Source organism: Lepus europaeus, chromosome 1 (genome assembly GCF_033115175.1).
Source record: "Lepus europaeus isolate LE1 chromosome 1, mLepTim1.pri, whole genome shotgun sequence".
Classification (NCBI taxonomy): Eukaryota; Metazoa; Chordata; class Mammalia; order Lagomorpha; family Leporidae; genus Lepus; species Lepus europaeus.
Genome location: NC_084827.1, coordinates 23,801,535 through 23,822,075, shown reverse-complemented (window position 1 = coordinate 23,822,075; position 20,541 = coordinate 23,801,535). Strand labels below are relative to the sequence as shown.

At 34.2% G+C, this 20,541-nt stretch overlaps 1 protein-coding gene across 11 annotated transcripts in view; it reads right to left on the bottom strand.

Annotated features, from left to right (window-relative positions):
* POT1 (protection of telomeres 1) overlaps nucleotides 1–20,541 on the bottom strand; it is a 120,461-nt gene that overhangs the window by 33,994 nt on the left and 65,926 nt on the right. For 10 of the 11 annotated variants that reach the window (XM_062204576.1, XM_062204527.1, XM_062204634.1 and 7 more), the window contains 5 exons: nucleotides 19,268–19,398; nucleotides 14,922–15,212; nucleotides 8,439–8,594; nucleotides 2,612–2,781; nucleotides 1,089–1,174 (listed from right to left, as the gene is read on the bottom strand). In XM_062204576.1, the coding sequence (XP_062060560.1) occupies nucleotides 1,089–1,174; nucleotides 2,612–2,781; nucleotides 8,439–8,594; nucleotides 14,922–15,212; nucleotides 19,268–19,398 (834 nt within the window). The remainder of the gene's footprint in view (nucleotides 1–1,088; nucleotides 1,175–2,611; nucleotides 2,782–8,438; nucleotides 8,595–14,921; nucleotides 15,213–19,267; nucleotides 19,399–20,541) is intronic. The other variant, XM_062205089.1, reaches the window with a different exon arrangement.

The following is a 20,541-nucleotide window of genomic DNA, read 5'->3' as shown; positions in this document are numbered from 1 at the left end:
AATAAAGGGAAAAACAATATATCTTATAGGAGTGTTGCTAGGATGAAATAATGTATTCAGGTTCTTACAAGAAATGCATGCTAATTTTCATGTAGTTGTTACTGGTATAGAAAAAAAGTAAACACTATAAAATGATTCTTTGGATCATAGCAGGGTGGGAGTTAGACTATAAAACAAGGAACTGGGATGAAATATGACCCTAGGTCCAAATATGTATAAGCAGATATTAAGAGAAAACAGTAAAGGAAAGCATATTGAGAATTTTTAAATTCAGAAGTGAATAGTCACCTATTCAGGTAGACAATAATATAAACATACATCCCATTGTTTGTTAATGTCTTATAATTAGGCATTTGATTAATTCAATAATGGCTGGATACTGTATACTCGTACATCAAAGGCATTTATGAGCAAAACATACTTGAGTTGTTTGGAATAAAAAGACATAAGCAACCTTTGTTCCTTTTATAAACTGATGACCAAAATAACTGTCTAGGAAGTTAATACACACACACATATATGTATGTGTATATATTTAATGCTTATTTATTTGAAAGGCAGAGCGAAAGAGAGAGAGAAAAGAGGTAATGAGATCTTCCATGTACTGGTTTACCCCCAAATGTATTCAACAGCCAGGGCTGGGTCAAGGAGAAGCCAGGAGCCTAGAACTCCATCCTGGTCTCCCATGTTGGGGCCAGGAACCCAACCACTTGAGTGATCCCTTCTGCCTTCTATGATGCATATTAGCAGGAAGCTGAATTGGAGGCGAAGCAGCCAGACTTTAAAAGCAATACTCTGATGTGGGGTCCAGGCATTCCAAGTAGTGGGCCTAACTCACTTTAGCCCAATGCCTCCCCCATATTTTTTAATGAGTTCACTCACATATTCATTTTATATATATACATATAATTACTATCTCTCCAATTTCAAAATTTAATTACATAGTTTAGATAGGAATCATTCTTACCTTTGCATAAGACACAGATAAAAATTTAGGGTATTCCTTTATAATATATGAATAGAGAGAGGAAGACATTAAAAATAATTACATTGATAAAGTTATTTATTTAATTAAAATTTTCCCTTACTTGAAGGAGTTGGAAAACTGTCCTCATGTTCTGATTGACAGAAACGATCTGAATGTTGACTGATCAAATCTGCAGATTCTAGAGCCCTATAATTGAAAGCATAATTTCAGATTGTATAAAACAAAGTAGCTCCACATACAAAACCCAGGAATGCATTGAAATAATATATGAAATACTGTATGAATACATATTCTTCAATAAAGGGCATATAGCTTTTACCAGATTATCCAAGGTTTCAAGTCCTCAAAAACCCAAGTTTAGAAATATACAAGTGGAATAGTGGGATGACAGAATATTGCAAACAAAAATAAGCTGGGAATTTAATGGATGGATATGGTGAGTCTAAACAGTGTCACTCTAGATTGAATAAATGAATTAACAAATGTTACATATTACAATGAGATTTAAACCAGACAGAAAATTAGTGAAACAGAAGTTTCTTTAATTGATTTTAAAGTCAGAGTCATAATGATTTCAATCTATTGCAACTTAAGATAGTAGTTATTTCATTTCAATTTACTAACAGGATGGTTTCTTTTTGAAGACATGTATTAAACTTTTAAATAAAATTTTTTTATGAAGTGCACATGTGCCTTAGCAATTAAGACACTTATTGAGATACCAGCATCCTATATCAGAGTACCTGGGATTCATACCTGGCTCCATTTACCTATTCCAGCTTCTTTCCAGTACAGACTTTGGGAGGGCAACAGTGATGGCTCAAAAATAGCTGGGTTCCTGCTATTCACATTAGAGACCTGGATTGAATTCCTTTTGTGGGGCAGGGCAGGGTTAGATGGGTGAGCCTGTGAATGGGGGTTGGCTCTGTCTCTTTCTTCCTTTCAAATAAAAATTCTCTGGAATATTGATCAAAATATGTCTGCATACAGTATGCACTAGGAATCCTTCAAAAAAAAATATGCAGAGGATGTAAGATTCCATTGACTTTCTGCTTAAAAAAAATAACACACTGAAACTAGAAAATAGCTGACTTCTGTTTAATAAGAACCACTTTAGAAATATAGGTACTGTAGGTATGTATCAAGTTTTCCAAACTTTGTCTAAGGTCTAGTTTCCACAGGTTGTTACTATCCTTTGAAAATACGAACAGCAGAGGAGAACAAGTGCTCCTGGCCCCTGGCTTCAGAATGGCCCACAGCAGCCATTTAAGGAATGAAACAGTGATGAAGATTTCTCTCTCTCTGCCTCTCCCACTCTATAATTCCATATTTCAAGTACATAAATAAAATTTAAATAAAATTTTTTTAAAAAAGCAATTTCTAATGTTGGAAAAAAACTATGGCCTCAGCTATGCTGGTGCTGAATTATCTTAAATCATCACTGGATTGCTTTATCTGGCTCATTTGTTAAAAAAAAAAAATATTGAAAAACACAGCAGGCTTTAAGGATCAAAGGAAACCTATTTGACCTCCCAGGGAAAATATTACCTTAGATATCAGCTTAATGAATACCTTATTTATATTTTCCAAAGAGATACTGGACAGGATGCATAAAATGCTTACTTTTTCAACTGATCCACATCAGAGTTACTTTCCGGCAAGACCGTGATTCCCCGGCCATAACTGGTACCTCCATGGAGATGAAACTCTAGACATAGCAATGTTGCCTGGCTCTCTGAATTCACTGACTGAAGTTTGGTATGGAGACTATAGATTCTAAGAAAGCTTCCAATCTGAAAATAGATTATCATTTAGAAAGTGGAGAAAAAACAAACGAGTTCTGATGTTTGAAATTTTAACAACCAATGTGGGGCAGCAATCACTGCCAACTACCCGGGACACTGATCAATCAGAAATATAACAGATACATTAAACTGGTGTGGCTGAAAATCAGATGCATGAACACTATCTCAAAACCAAAATGTATACATGGGGCATGTACATGCAGATGATCCCCATGTGTAGAAATATACACACACACATACACAACTGGAAGACCTATTTCCATTTTATAGATATTAAAATGTGGAAAACATAATGCATCTTAGCATTAATAAAACATAGGTAAGCGCTCCATTACCTAAATGAAATTCAAGCCCACTATTAAGGTTTCTGAAAATAACTTGCTTTTCCTACAAGTTTAAGGTAAGGTTAATTAAATATGATCAATAAAAGACTCTCATTATGAGGAAAAAGAAAACAATTTAAATGTGTGACTATTAAAATAATACACATCCATTTACCCCACAGAAAGCTCACAGAAATGACTTTTATAAAAAAAAATTTTGTGCTCATACCATTGATATTAAACAGTCTGAGTTCAAATATGGGATTATATAGTTTTGAACAAATGGTCTATGGTTTATTTTGCTAAATTTAGAGCAAGAATGTCTTTACTTATAGAAAATTTAATTTTGTATGAAGATAATTTCATATGAGATGCAAAATGCTATTCAAACATACTGATAGCTACAAAAAAGCAGACTATATAAATGAAATCATATTTACCAAGGCCCCTCAAAAACTTCATGGAAAATGTGTATTGTAGAAAAAGTATGGATTTTAAAATTGCTTTGCACCAAAACAAATTGTCTTTTAATTCTATTTTTCCTGAAGCATTTTGAAGGCCTTTTGTATTACTGTGAAGATTCATTTTTATTTATTTTTTGACAGGCAGAGTTAGACAGTGAGAGAGAGAGACAGAAAGGTCTTCCTTTTTCCTTTTCTGTTGGTTCACCCCCGCTACAGCTGGCGAGTTGTGGCCGGCGTGCTGCGCCGATCTGAAGCCAGGAGTCAGGTGCTTCCTCCTGGTCTCCCATGCGGGTGCAGGGCCCAAGCACCTGGGCCATCCTCCACTACCTTCCCAGGCCACAGCAGAGAGCTGGACTGGAAGAGGAGCAGCCAGGCAGGACAAACCGACACCCCAACCGGACTAGAACCCGGGATACCGGCACTGCAGGCGGAGGATTAGCCAAGTGAGCCACAGCGCCAGCCTGTGAAGCTTTATGAACAAAAGGATTCACTAACTAATAAATTTAATTCCTCTGCATAGACCTGATGTACAACTGTGGGGCTACAATTCTTTTTTTCTTACAAGTTTAGTGTAATAGAGGTGATATCTATAACAGAAAAGACAAATACGGGGGGGAATAATAAAAAAAAGAAGAATATAGCTAATCAATCTTCCATGTCTGCTTATTGTAGCTTTTCTTAAATTTCTCATTACTCTGTAGCTCCAAGGGAGAGAGGTTAAGAAAAATAAAGTAATGGGGACTCATCCTACTTCCATAATGGACATTGTGAGGAGGAGCTGTCTGGTCTTTCTCTCCGTGACTTTTTACTTTTATCTGCATCATGACATAGGAGTAGGAGAAAAGACAGTGAAGAAAAACAGAAAGAAAAAAAAATATACAAGAAAAATAAGTTTCCTCATGGTGCCCAAAGAGACAAACTAGAAGAAAATATGAAAAATGTGATTTGTATTGCATTCTTTCTGAATGTTTATTATTTTATGATATATGTGTGTGTACACATACATAATACTATATACACATATAATACTAGTACCACATACACATATAATACTAGTATCACACACATCTATAAAGAACTTGAAAGAAGGCCTAATCAGAGAAAAAAATTTATGGACAAAAAGCTTTGATATTAAAAAATTATAATTGCCTCCAAATTGATCTTTAAATTCAATGCAATTTCAATCAAAATCCTCAGTGTCTTTTCTTGGAATTTGAAAACCAAAAATGTACAGAAAGAGAACAGCCAAATAAGTCTGAAGAATCAAAGAGCAGGTCTTACCCTATCAAAAAATCCAAAGAGGTAAAAGCATAATAAACATGGGTATACATGCCTACATATTGAGGTACAGAAAGGGGCTTAGTCAAGTCCCTATCAAAAATATGCGAGAAGGAAGGGACAAAGAAAGTTCAATGTAGATTTACTTTGTGGCAACACATTCAGGAATAAGTTTAAGTGGTGAGCACATGGGTGTTTACTGTACTATCTTCTTTACTATTCTATTTCATAACAAAACACTTTTAAAAGCCAGGATGAAATTTGTTTATAAAAATAAGACTACTAAATAAGGTTGAGAAATTGCTATCAGAAATTCTCCTGGAGGCAGCACTGTTTTTTTTTTTAAGCATGACTAAATATATTATGAAAAGTAATAGATGGGGACCAGCTCTGTGGTGCAACGGGTTAACACCCTGGCCTGAAGCACTGTCATCCCATATGGGCGCCGGTTCTAATCCTGGCTGTTCCTCTTCCGTTCCAGCTCTCTGCTCTGGCCTGGGAAAGCAGTAGAAGATGGCCCAAGTCCTTGGGCCTCTGCACCTGCATGGGAGACTCGGAGGAAGCTTCTGGCTCCTGGCTTCAGATCAGTGCAGCTCCAGCCATTGTGGCCATTTGGGTAGTGAACCATCGGATGGGAGACCTCTCTCTCTGTCTCTCTGTAACTCTGCCTTTCAAATAAATAAATATTAAAAAAAAAAAAAGTACTAGATGTTTTACCATAAAAGATAAGTATTTGCTTAGTCTCATCAATCATGTGATAAGATTCCAAAATTACAAGTGAAGTAATCATAAACAAAAAGTTATAAAAATATAGTTTACAAGGTTATTAAAGTACAATACAGAAACACTAAAAAATAAAAACAAATATAACTGCTAAGATATATCCCTTTAGGGAAAAATTTTTTTCTCCATAAATTGTCAAGATTCTCACTTTAGGTTTAATATTTTAAAAATATTTATTTGAAAGGTAGAGAAAGACAGAGATCTTCCACCCTCTGGTTAATTCCCCAAATGGCCATAACAGCTAGGTCTGTTCCAGGAGGCAGGAGCCTCTGCATCTCCCACCTGGGTGCAGGGACCCAAGAACTTGGGGCATCTCTCACTGCTTTCCCAGACGCATTAGCAGGGAGCTGAATCAGAAGTGGAACAGGGACTCAAAGCAGTGCCCATATGGGATGCTGGTGCTGCAGGGCAGAGCTTAACCCACTGTGCCTCAGCAGCAGCCCCTAGGTTTATTATTTTTATTTTCATGTACTTGACTCAAAATAACCAGTCTAACTTACAGCTACTGGGCCACTGAAAGCAAAAACATAATTATGCCTATGTATGTTTTATAATTATTTAAAAAGCATATGGGGACAGGACTGAGTATTTAAAAATATATTTCTGGCCGGCGCCGCGGCTCACTTGGCTAATCCTCTTCCTGCGGTGCCGATACCCCTGGTTCTAGTCCTGGTTGGGGTGCTGAATTCTGTCCTGGTCACTCCTCTTCCAGTCCAGCTCTCTGCTGTGGCCCGGGAAGGCAGTGGAGGATGGCCCAAGTGGCAGACCAGGAGGAAGCACCTGGCTCTTGGCTTTGGATCAGTGCAGTGCGCCGGCTGTGGCAGCCATTTGCGGGGGGTGAACCAACGGAAAAGACCTTTCTCTCTGTCTATCTCTAACTCTGCCTGTCCAATATATATATATATATATATATATTTTTCTGAAATATATATATATTTATTTCTAACTTCCAGACAACAAGTTTGAAATTCAAGTAGGTATGCATGTGTCTGTAAAATGTTTGGGGATGACATAAGTCACATAAAAAGCAACATTTAGAAAAGAGTGAAAAAGCACAAAGAACAATTTAGGCCGTAAAATGTACTGATTATCAAGTTTATTATACTTTATAATTGTAATAATTATCCTCTTTATTAAAAAAAGTTCTAAGTCTTTTGAATTGGTTTCATTTATTTGATATAAAAATGCAATTTGAAATATATGTCAAAATGCTGATAAGAATTCATTGTTCAAAATTCATTTTTATTAATCATGTAAATAAAGAGTTCCTAGCTTAATGTGTAATATTATATGGATTGTCAGAAAACAAAAAATGTGATGTGAATTCACTTTAAATAAAAGTCCACAGTTATGTTTCTTGTAGAAAAAAAATGCTTTTCATTTTTATACTGTACTACAAATAATGCTCAGTTTTTTCAACAGAAATAACATGCCATCTATCTTGATTATGTGTGCTCATATCACCCTCTAGTGGGCAAAATAAAACAATGATTATAAAGAGAAAAAATCTAAAAACATTCATAGCATTCATTGATTCATTCACTAGCAGATATTACTTCCTCTTCATTATACAGAAAACACTGCTAAGTGCTGATCAAGACAAATGGAGAAACACAACAACCTAGGGAAACAAAAGGAAATCAAAATTGTAAAGGTAGATATACAGAGTATGCAACTGAGGTAACACTGAAATGTAGACTCTCCACTTATAAAATAGCTCTATCTGCAATTAAAAAAAACCTTCACAATAGGATTTATCACTATTTTTAACTTTTGTAATTAACTAATAAATTTAGACAATAGCTTTTAGAGAAAAAATAAGAAGTTTATCCTCAATAGTTAATTTTTTTCTGGTACAGCATGTATGCACGTGCATGTGTACCCACACACATACATACACTTTTATCAATGTCCTGGCTTTAACCTAATTTATTTGTGTGAGTTGTGTGAGCATATTTGTGATACGGTGTGGGAGAGAAAATATTTTTTCCTTCATACATTTTATTTTTTACAAAGGAAAATGACACTAAAACATAGATATTCACTTTTACTATTTTCTTTTAACTTCCTATAAGTAGACTGAAATACATTTGCCATAAAAAGAAGATCATTTCTTTTTAATACTTAAGATGTATTAGCTTTGGAAATAGATATTGTAGATTAAACCTGGCTTCATTCAAAGAGCTCACTTAATCCCTGACTGCCTCACTTTTCTCATTTGTAACAACAGGATATCATACAATGGCCACATAGCAGAGTACCAAATACATATAAAGTATATAGAGAATGTTATTATTTTATTTATGATACTATTTGTTAAAAAGGTTACTTCTAAATAAAATGAAGAAAAATATTCCCTACAACTTGTGTTGTCAATTTACTAAGAACTGTCATTTCTAAATTGTATACTTTTACATAAAAAGAGTACACCTTATTTATAAATTTTAACTATTGATTACAAAGTCATCTAGAGTCTATCAAATCAGTTAACAAAGCTTAACATTTAAACAATATTTTAGCAACATTTTAAAGCAGTATATCTCACATGACAAATTTTCTTTACTATTTTCACAGTCAAACTGTGCGTGAATATAAGATATTTAGGAAATACTTTATTTTATAAAAATATTTAATCCATTTTAATTCTTATAAATAATTTTATATATACCTCTAAAATCTAAAATTCAATAAAATATAAATTTGAATTTTTAGACTCCAAGATCACTCATAAATGTAACTGCTTTCCATGAAAATTTATAAAAACAGCATAGAAAACATTTTTGCTACTCAACATCACCTTTAGAGATCTTGCCACTTGAACATGGTTATCATAGACTAAAATGTCTATTGTCAGATTCTGTAGCCGATGGATGTGACTTATATCACCTTCGAGAACAAGATCTTGTATCAGGACTCTCCAAGATGGGAAGGGTGTCCTGTTGCCATCCCACACCTGCCAGAAGAGAGTATAGTAAAGTTTAACCACCTTTAAAAACCAATTAAAAAAAAAAAAGCTAAGGTAAAAAAGAGTTTACTTTCTGGAATTAACACTCAAAAATAGTTAAATGCATGCCTCTAATATAAGTGATTATAAATGAACTGCATATTAATTATGGATAATGTAAAAAAACGTAGAATGGCAAAAAAGAACAAAAATCACACTAAGCCTTGAGAATATACTAACCTATTGTGGATTTTACCTCATGTTTTCTTCTATGTATTTATATGATATATGTCTTGTTCTATAAAAAATGGCTTTATATTCTGCTTTTCTAAGTTTATTATTAGTACTTTATCAGGCAACTTAAATATTACCTGAAATATAATTTTCAATGTCTTCATATTATTTTATGTATGGATAGGCACACATTTAATCCCTTTGTTGGGTGAGCTGTTTAAAGCATTGTATTATTTTAAATTATTCTGTGATTGTTATCTTATATATAAATTCTTTTGAAATTCTTTGATAATTTTAAGATAAATCTCTATCCTAATGTTAGAAATATAACCTGACCTTTCCTTTTTTTTTTTTTTTCTTTGTTCTGATTTAGAAAATCCTCTTAAAAGTACAGATATGAATGTTTTGTTGACATTAGATGTTAGGAATAAAAATGAATGAAAACAATGGGCTCTAGGAAAGGTAAACACACACTGGAGTGTTATGAAAGTTACCTTCAGATGATGAGAATATGGAATTAGCATGACTAAAACATGCACTGTCCAGCCAGGGTTTGAAGAGATGAACTGACCTATGCCATGTCACAAAATGGCATGACAAAGGACAGTTGGCAGAGATGAGAACGTATCTCAGAAAAATTTTGGCTGGACAAGAATCAGCAAGCTATTTGAATAAAAGACACTAGATTTTTATGGAACAGGTCAGATCAGTGACAGATGAGTGTCAATTCCCAGAGGAAGTACTAAATAATGCTGCCATAGTAGCTAAGTTTCAAATTTAAAAAATCATATCATAATCAGTAATACTGTACTTGTATGTCACAAGCATTTTTCTCCACTTAGCTTTATTGTTTAATTCTGAAATGTCACATCAAATCTCAATCTGTTAAGTATCTAACATTACACCATAACTGAATTAAAAAAACTGTGTTATACAACACATAATCATTTTCATATATTATTATGTTTTATAATATTTGATCAATAATTTTGGTTTCTGGGGCACATGATTAGCCTAGTACTTAACACCATGGTTAAGATACCTGCATCCCATATTGGAGCACCTAGGTTTGACACCTACTTCTGGACTCCAGCTTTCTGATGAAGTATATCCTGAGAGGTACTGGTGATTGTTCAAATAACTAAGTTTTGGGACCCATGTGGGAGACCTGGATTGAGTTCCTTGCTCATGAGGTTAGCCCAGCCCAGTCCAGCCCCAGCTGTTGTGGACATTCGGGAGATGAATCAGTACAGATAGGCACTCACTCTTTGCCTCTCAAATTTCTAAAAACACTTACTAAAAAAAGAATTTTGGTTATTGTACTTATAAGTGAAACTGAGATCTTGTGTCCTTGTGTAGTATCTGTAAGTTCAATAATATCTGGGCTCAAATCACTTTAATGGTTAATTTAATAGAAGGAGCTGGCACCATGCCGTAGTGGGCTAAGCTTCTGCCTGCAGTGCCAGCATCCCATATGGGTGCCTTCCTGACCAGGCTGCTCTTCTTCTGACCTAGCTATCTGCTTATGACATGGGACAGTAGTGGAAGCTCAAGTGTGTGGGCCCCTGCACCAATGTGAGAGACCTGGAAGAAGATCCTGGCTCTTGGCTTGGGATCAATCCAGCTCCAGCTGTTGCAGCCATTTGGGGAGTGAACTAGCAGATGGAAGACTTTTCTCTGTCTCTCCCTCTCTCTCTAACTCTACCTCTCAGATAAATAATGCATTTTCAAAACATAATAATTTAATTAAAAATGTAGAAATAATCAACTTAATCTAGATTTTCATATTTATCTGCTTGATAGTTGATATTTTCTGAAGTTTTATATAAACTTTCCCATATATGCAGATATATCCCTTACACCATTCTTAGAGATTTTCTAAAATGAAAAAATTAAAAAGACTGAACTTTGTTTTTTAAGCTATTGATCAGACTTTATCTTTTTCCATTTAAAAACATTCTTGCCTCCCTACCAGGAGACACATATTTTCATACAGGTCTAGCTGTTCAGCCATGGAACACAACCTCTATGGAGGTCATTTTCTTGCTATCAAAATTTAAAACACACATATGACTGGCTTATTAAGTCTAGAACTTATCTTTACAGATCTACAAGTACATAAATTAGCATTTAAGTCAACCACTTAAGTTCACATTAATGGGATGTAAGTTCAAATAAACCATGCCATATGTCCCTATGATGAAAAGGAAAATACCTGAGTAGTTTCAAGAGTCCACCTAGAATCTGTGAAAGATCTTACATGGACAATGATTTCTCTTGCTCTTTGCAGTTGTAATTAACTAGCTGAGGTCATACTGGATTAAAGGAGGCCCTAAATTCAGTGACTGGTGTCATCATAAGAAGAAAAAATTTACCCTCTCACACAAAGCAAAGAAGCATCTGACAATAGAGAATGAAGTACTGCAGCTGGAAAGGCAAGGAATGCCAATGATGCCAACAATCATCAGAAGCTAGTAAAGAGGCAAGAAAAGATTCTTCCCTAGAGCTTCCAAAGGGTGCATAGCCCTACAACACCATAATTTCAGGTACTGGACTCTAGAAAGGTGAGAGAATCTGTTCTGTCAAGTTAAGCCAACTATTTCATGGTAATTTCTTATGGCAGGCAAATTCAAATAGTGAGCTTTTAAAGTGATGATATGACAAATCTCTAAGAATTAAGTGAAAAGGCCACTGCATAGCAGTGTGTGCATGGTTGTCCTTGATATCTACAGGGAATTGGTTCCAGGACTTCAGATACAAAAATTTGTGGATGTATTTTCTAGTCCTCTATGTAAGATATATATATATATATTGGTATATATTGGTATATTTAGTATGCATATCCTCCAATATATAATAGATCAGCTTCCAATATAAAAGCTTTGTAACAGCTGTTATATTATATTGTTTAGGGAATAATGACAAGAAAAAAAAAGTCCATGTGTTCAGTACAGATGCAGTTTTCAACAAATCTGTTCAGTTTATGTGAAGGAAATAAAGGATGCAGAACCTGCAGACACAGAGGGCAATGACAGCATGCATCATGTAACAGAAAGATGAAAGAGAATACCTATAAAATAAGAATACGCACAAAATATGTTTGAAAAGATACTTAACAAACAAGGTTCAGTTGTTATTTTTTGGAGGGAGAGATGGAGAAGAAAACAAAAGAAATAGGCAAACAAGAAACTTTTCACTACACGGCATTTAAATTATCTTCTAAATTTTTAGACAATATTTAAATTATTGTTCCAAAAACTAAAGACTTTATTAAAATCATTCCTTCATGCTATACACGTTCTGCTATTTTTTTCAATTTCTTGAGTTGAAAGCTTATTTTAATATTCTATGCTTTTTCCTTATTGTTCCCAAACACACTTAAGGTTCTAAGATTTGCTTTTGGTTGTATCTCCAGACAAATGTTTTAATCTATTATTAATAATATATTCTCAACAATCTATAATTAAAATTTTTCCTTGTAATAACAATATTTAAGATAAACTTTTCCTTTTGTTAACATATAAATATTTGTTTTTGGTTTGTAGTAAATGCTTTAATATTATTTTTATTGATGACAGGCAAAACTTTTCTAGTCTGTTTTGGAAATATTTACAGTTTTTTCTATGATAAAATCATTACCTTAAGACTCCTCCTTTTTTGTCTCTGAATTAAAAACATCTCTTGGGTATGAAAGAAATATACAATTTCTGAAAAAATAATTTTTGCATTGTAATGTAACATTCTATTTTCTAATGTGTAAACAAAAAAAGCAATAGCGATCTAGTCAGTTGACTTTAAAGACTTAAATTGATTTCTAAGTCCTGAATAAGGGGTCGTATATAATAAAAATAAACCAAAATACTCTTGACAAGAACTCATGCTCATGTGTATTACAATATTTTTATTTATATCTACTAAAATTATGGCTGCTATTATTTATTTCCTTCACATTAAGCAAATTATTTACAAGACATTCAGTCTTCTTCTTAGATAAAATTGCTCTTATATTTCTATACAAAGAAGCATTGCAAATTAGAATAATCTCGTTAATATGGCAATTATCTGGTTCATACTAGGTGTTTTTGTTTTCAAAGACATTTTACAGATTAGTCATGCAGACTATCCACCAGCTCTTGCTCTGAATGACTTTATGCCATTAACTGAAAAAGAAAACATGAAACAATGCAAATAAAATTTTTAAAAAATCTTAGATGATGAAGTTGTATTAACCTTTGGACATTAAAAATTAGAATTTTGTACTTAAAAATTCTATTTAAGAGTACTGTTCAGAAGATAAGTGATAGAAACAGAATAGAGAAAAATGTGAAATATTAATCTATATGTTTGTTAAATCATGCTTTCAATGCTAACTCAGTGACACACAGCTAGTGAAATCATTAAAATGAATGCACTGTGGTTATTAGAAAAGAAAATATTAGTATCATGCTATGTTGAAATGGGAAATAATACTATATTGTATGCTGACAGGCATCATTTATAGTAATATCTGCCTCCATTTTTTGAAAGTTATTTAAAATTTTCTGATGCAAAGTCAATGTCAGAAAAAAGAGTCAGTCATAATTTTATTTACAAAATACCTAAAATATTTCTATATATGCTCCCAATATATTTTTACTATATAGATATACACTTTTAGTTTTGATAACTAAATAGGCCATCATGAAACTCATCTCTCTATGGTAATGTCTACAATCTCATTTTATAGTAATAGAATATTCCATCACAAATAAACAGTTCACACAATTCTCTGTTAGAGTTCTTTTTTTCTAATTTTTGGTACTGTTAAGAAAGCTAAATATTCTTTTAAATGAGCTTTTGTGAACACTTTATATTATTTCCTTAAAACAAATTTATGAAAATAACATTTCTATTTCAAATACAAAGAACCAAGTTTTTTAAAATTGTCCTGACAAAAAGCCTTTCTACTTTCTTACACTCAATTCTCAATGCTGTTTTTTTTAAATAACAATTATAGAAAAGCCATTTTTATTTATATAAATAGGCTATCTATTAAGATGGGATGCAGACATGTTGTGTTTGAGAGTGAAAATGTAGCTTCACCTATGTAAGCAAAAGGGTGGAGGATCCTATCTCAAATTATAGAGGTTTTTTTTTTTGGTTTGTTTGTTTTTGTTTTTGTTTTTGTTTTTTAACAGAGCAGTCAAAAGATGATTCTTTTGCTAAGTCACTTTGGTCAGAGAACAAGACTACTTTACTTAAGAGATTTCTTCGGGGGCCGGCACCGTGACTCACTTGGTTAATCCTCTGCCTGTGGTGCCGGCATCCCGTATGGGCACTGGGTTCTAGTCCCGGTTGCTCCTCTCTAGTCCAGCTCTCTGCTGTGGCCTGGGAGAGCAGTAGAGGATGGCTCAAGTGCTTGGGCCCCTGCGCCTGCATGGGAGACCAGGAGGAAGCATCTGACTCCTGGCTTCGGATCAGCGTAACTTTGGCCATAGTGGCCATTTGGGGGGTGAACCAACGGAAGGAAGACCTTTCTGTCTCTTTCTCTCACTGTATAACTCTGTCAAATAAAAAAAAAAAAAATTTCTTCTACCTTCAGATGTTGTTGCTTTATCTTCATCATCAAGTCATACTTGAGTTAATTACTTTAGAGCAAGCACATACGTTTTCATAGTATTCCATGTATATGTGCTATGAGTGTTCAACAAACATTTTCCCATTTTTTTCAATGATTTCTATCTTCACTGTTCCTTGATATAGTCAAGGTATAAATGACAACAATACTAAATTCCAAGAAAGTAGTCAATGAGTGACAAGGAAGGTGACTTTGACATCAAGCAAAAAAACATTCATATGTAAAACTGCAACTAAAATCTAATAATGGAAAACAGCCACTAAACATAAAATACTTTATGTAACATATAGATCGGATAATACTATTTTCTTTGGAAGAGAAATGAAAGAACAGTGCAAGAGAAGAGACGCATGTAAACTGTGGTTCATGAAAAATGTTACGCTTTAATTTCTTACCATACTATACATTATACAGATTTGTTCTATTAAAATACTGCAACATTTAGGCAGTGCAGACTTAAAATTATAAATATTTTAAAAATCTACCTTTAGAAGAAATGATGCTCCATCGACTTCTGCCTTGCCCAAAAGCTGACAAGTCAGGTCAAAATACTGCATTGGTTGAACATCACATAATTTTAATAAGGCTGATGAAGGTGAAAGATGAGAAGATGCCCAAACACGTAAGGCTTCTACCATTTTGTGGTCCTTAGTACTGAAGTTGAAATACTTGCTTGAAGTACGAGGTATGACAGGGGCACCCAGAGTTCCCTCAAAGGTCAACGATGCAAAGCCAGAGCTGGTGATACCTTGAGTTTCCTTTTTATATTCTTGAATCTAAGAAAGTACAGCAAAGTAGAAAACAGACACAAACAAAATAGCTTACTAATAGAGAATCTGGAACTGAAGAAATTTAAAACATTACACATTTTTTATTAAGGGTATAATTCTTTAATTCATTTAATTGGCATATGGAATTATAAAATCATTTGGTGTTATATCCAAATATACATACAGCATGTAAACTGTAAAACTACAACACTTATTTATGTACTTTAAAGAGATAGCCTCTCTAATCCTACCCAGCTTGCATTTTTCACAAAGGATACACATGGGGCTGGCATTGTGTCATAGCAGGTAAAGTTGCCGCCTGTGATGCCAGCATTCCGTAAGGGTGCTGGTTTGTGTCCTTACTACTCCACTTCAGATCTAGCTCCCTCCTAATGGCATGGAAAAAGTAGTACTTGGGCTGCTGCCACCCACATGGGAGACCCAGATGAAGTTCCTGGTTCCTAGCTTTGGCCTGGTCCAGCCCTGGCAGTCACAGCCATCTGGGGAGTAAACAAATGGATAGAGGATTCTCTCTCTTCCTCCTATCCTCTAACTCTGACTTTCAAATAAATGAATCTTAAAAAAAAAATAATTTTTACATGTGCTACAGACAAAAACAGGACACTTAAAATACGAATGTGAAGTGACTTAAATGCAGGTGATGCTGAGTTTATATGTACTTAATTATTTGAGAGACAGAGAGCTCCCATTTGCTGGCTCACTCCCTAAATGCTTGTGAACAGTTGGCACTGGGCCAGGACAAAGCTGGGAACCACTGGGAATTCAATCCAGGTCTTCACATGAGTAACAGGGACCCAAGTACATAAGCTGTCACTTACTGCCTCCTAGGGGGCACATGAGCAGGAAGCTGGAATCCATAGTGGAGCTGGGACTCCAACCCAGAAACTCCAATATGGGATGAGGGCATCCCCAGCAGCATCTTCATCATTAGGCCAAATGCCTACGTTAAAGCTAGTTTTTAATCAGTGTCACTGAGCTGAAACATGCCACAAAGACTTTTGCTTTCTAAATTCTGGGACTCATTTATTAGCTGGACAAACAATTATGATTGTTATATATTCAGAAAGTAACACTTTATCCTTAAGAATTGTCCCTCCATCTTTATTGTAATCTTTGTAATACCATCTGATAAATTATAGTTATTTCATTTTCTTTATGCTTGTGGTTTGCTTGATGAATTTTTTCTACAGTTTTACTTCCAAGCTGTTTAGATCTTCATCTCTGAAGTGCATTTTGGAGGCCAGTGCTATGGCCTAGTAGGTTAAGCCTCTGCCTGTGGCAGCACTGGCATCCCATATGGGCACTGGTTTTAATGTATAAATTTAACACCTGGGCCTTCATGAAACTAGTGCAAAAATGTGTGGTTTTTTTTGTCCCTTTATTTATTGGTTAAAATATTCCAGTTCATCTCTAGTATTTCTCACCCATCCCCAATCCCCCCTTTACCATATATTGTGAAAAACTAAAGGGGAACATAAAAGCATCCTAGGTCCAGCAAGGTCATGTCTTGATAAGAAAAAAAAAAAAAAAGGGCACTAAGCTAGGCAGTTTATAGAAGCATTGTTTATATTACAATGTGGTAGGGAAGCTCCTGCACTTGACCTTAGCCAAAAGGCTGAGAATCCATAGGGAAGTTCCTCAAACCAGCTCAGAACAAAGGGAATGAAAACATGGCATTAGCAGCATCTACTCAGTATTTACGCATGCACAACCTTTTTACAAACCTGTAGCACTGGCGCACCCCATCAGAATGTGTGTTATACAAGGAGGACAAAAGAAGTAAAGCTGAAACAGGGAACTAGCAAAGGGATATAAGGAAATGCCTGCCTTCGTTTGTCTTTGAATGTGAATCTGCTGGGCCAATATGGGCATCATTGAACTGTTTCCTGCTTAAAGACTCAGTGTCCCACCTCTCTGTTCTAGTATCCCGCTACAATAATAGCCGTAAACTAGAAACGAACTAAATGTCCAAAAACAACAGAAATAAATCAAAGATCATTTTAAGGCACTGAAAATGAACAAAGTAAAATGACAAGAAAGAAATATGGCTGAATCACACAAGCATGAGCCAGGCATTTAGAAAGGAAACCAAAGGAAACTACACCTATTCCTTTTACAAGAGATTTAAAGAACAAATACAGATGGAAGTGGTATGTGCTGTCAGAAGCCTGTCAATTGTTTACTCCTGGAGGAATATCCCTGGGCGGGGAGTGGAGGAACATTACTCATTTTCCTGGATAGGGAAATGAAGAAGTTTCTAGAGTGCTAGTTACCAGAGTATGCTTATATTATGAATGATGAGATACCCACCTCCTTCAGTTAAACAGGAGCAAGAGTAACAAAAAATGTTAGGAGCGCAGGGTATACAGTTTGAACAAAAATAATATAGGAAGCAATAATTTATGAGAAGCAATCCCTTTAAGTATGAACAAGCCTGTAATGTACTGCTACGATGACAATAATTGCATTTTGTTTTTATCTATACAAAAATAAGTCGCTAGTGTCCATCTGTTCTCCAGGAAATAGCATCAGTGGATCAACACAAGTAACTCCCATGGTATTGAAACATAGAACACACTTGGAATATTCTCCCCATTTACAAGCAACAGAATGAACATAAGGGACACAGCTATGTAAAAGCATTAGTAGAAAAATACAACCAACATAATGTAGGGCTTACATGGAAATCCACATAATAGAAAGAAAGACGAAGAAAGTAAAATGTTTAACATCTAAGGGACACAAAATACTGAAGTACTGAAAAAGTGTCCAGAGTACCATGTGGTGATTTCCAAAGAAAAGTTCAATAAAGCTAAACAGAGCAACTAAATTAAGGAACTATTAAAACAAAGATAGGAATTTTGAGGAAATAATCTTGTGTTAAGTTCTAAAATTATTATTTAAAACAATTATTGGTTTCATTACATTTTTAACAAAAAAGCATTTTTAAAACTGTTCATCGCCATAAATAAGAGTGTCAAATTGTTAAATCAACAACAGGAGTCACTGTGTACTTTCGTCTCATGTGGGATCTGTCCTTAATGGGTTGTCCAATGTGAAGTAATGCTATAACTAGTACTGAAAGAGTATTTTTACACTTTGTGTTTCTGTGTGGGTGCAAACTGATGAAATCCTTACTTAGTATATACTGAATCGTTTTTCATATATAAAGATAATTGAAAATGAAAAAAAACCGTGGTTTTAAATTGGAAATTGCATAGAAAATTAATCAATTTTTAAAAAATATCATGTAGGATCTCTGTCCTTAATGTGCTGTACATTGTGATTTAATGCTATAACTAGTACTCCAACAGTATTTTTCACTTGGTGTTGCTATGTGAGGGCAAACTGTTGAAATCTTTACTTAATATATACTAAACTGATCTTCTGTATATAAAGAGAATTGAAAATGAATCTTGATGTGAATGGAAGGGGAGAGGGAGCAGGAAAGGGGCGGGTTGTTGGTGGGAAGGAAGTTTGAGGGGGGGAAGCCATTGTAATCCATAAGCTGTACTTTGGAAATTTATATTCATTAAATAAAAGTTAAAAAAAAACTGTGTTCATAATTAAAAATATTTTTCATACATGAAGATCAATTTTACTTTATTTTATACTTAGTATCTTAAAGTTTTCATTGTTCTTCAATTCATCCAAAAGAGAGCAAACAATAGTATTATCTCCTAAACTTAATAAACTGTTTATTATTGTTGATATTAAATTTAAAAAAATTTAAGCAATGTTCTTTATCAAATTCTGTAAGGAAAGCTCTTACATCATCAATTTATATTTGGAAGCTAAAGACAGAATTCAACTAGTTTGAATAATGGCACCTAATACACTGTTGGGAAGGCAGGCAGCTTATTTAAAGAGGTTTCTCACTACAATTTATCCTAAGTCTGATACTATTTACATTTCTTCTTTCCTGAAATGCCTAATGTCATGTACCAACAAAGCAACTGCATGATTAGTGATAACTAGCTTTATTGAATAATGTGAACCTCTTTTTTGAAATATTCAGTTTTAGATAGGGTGAATTATACCTTCAGTCTATGAAAGCGAACAATATCTCCAATTTTATAAATTTTTGGAAGGGCTTCATAGTTTCCACTAAAGAGCAGGCAAGTCAACTTTACATTTGTTTGGTCCACAATCGTAACAACGGAACAATAATCTGTAAAACACAAGAATATATTACCTTTTAGTATTTCAAAGCATTTGATAAAGTAAGAATATGTTTACTTCAAAACAACAATTTTTTTTCCCTTAGGTCTTTTAGAAGAAAATCAGAGACATTTTCTTGGCTATCAACATACAATGCCAAAATACTGTACAAAAGTCCTCTAAAAATTACTGTAACAAAGTTTTATAAAATGAATATAAAAATCCCACTTAAATTGTATGAGGCGATAAGAACGTTATTACTCAAACATTTAAGAATCATGAAGTAGATAAATATATTCTAATACACAAATATAACTTGCAAATTAAACTCAGTTAAATTTAGAGTGAATACCAAAGTATTTGTTGCAAATATGATGAAGAGTCTTATCTGTTCTGCATAAAGACTGTATAAAAACTGTTTCAAAAACCTAGGATTTTATAGTCAACATTTAATACAAATAAAGAAGTTCACAGAAAGTGATGTAACAAGATACTCAAAAGGGAAAATGGTTAGTCTTGCTAGTCATCTATAAAAGATTACACATGAAAATAAGAAAGAGGTACTTTATACAGTTTAAACTGGCCATATAAATCAGTGATATTGAGTTGCAACTTTCAACACTAGTGGTAGCAACACTGCTTCCTAATACTCATTTTAAAACCTGACATGTGAAAAAATGCAGGCTTTTTGTCCTTCCTAGTACCTGCTAGTGGTGATGCACAGATTAAAAAGAACCAAATAGTGAAGGAAAAGAGAAGGGAATACAGCAACATGTTTCCAGAAGACAGGAAAGAAAATGGTTAATGTGTAAAAATGAATAGACGAGGCTGAAATCCAAGAGAGAGTAAAAGGTGGCTTTAGTGAACATGGGAACCAAGAGGATTGGGGATGGTAAGCAGAGCTGAAATAAGAGGATTAGTTAAAAGTTTACACACAGACCATGTGATTCAAAGACCACACATTTTGAACTCTCTTTGCCCCCCACCCTCACCCCCATAATGACTTCAGGTAGCCAGACACAATATCTTTCTTAGGTATTTAACACCACCTCTCCCAGGAATACAGGCTCCTTTTAAAAGAAAGTGTGTTTGATTAACTGAAGAACAGTGAACTTGTCACGGAGGTTTTCATACCCAAATAAGTTCCTCATCA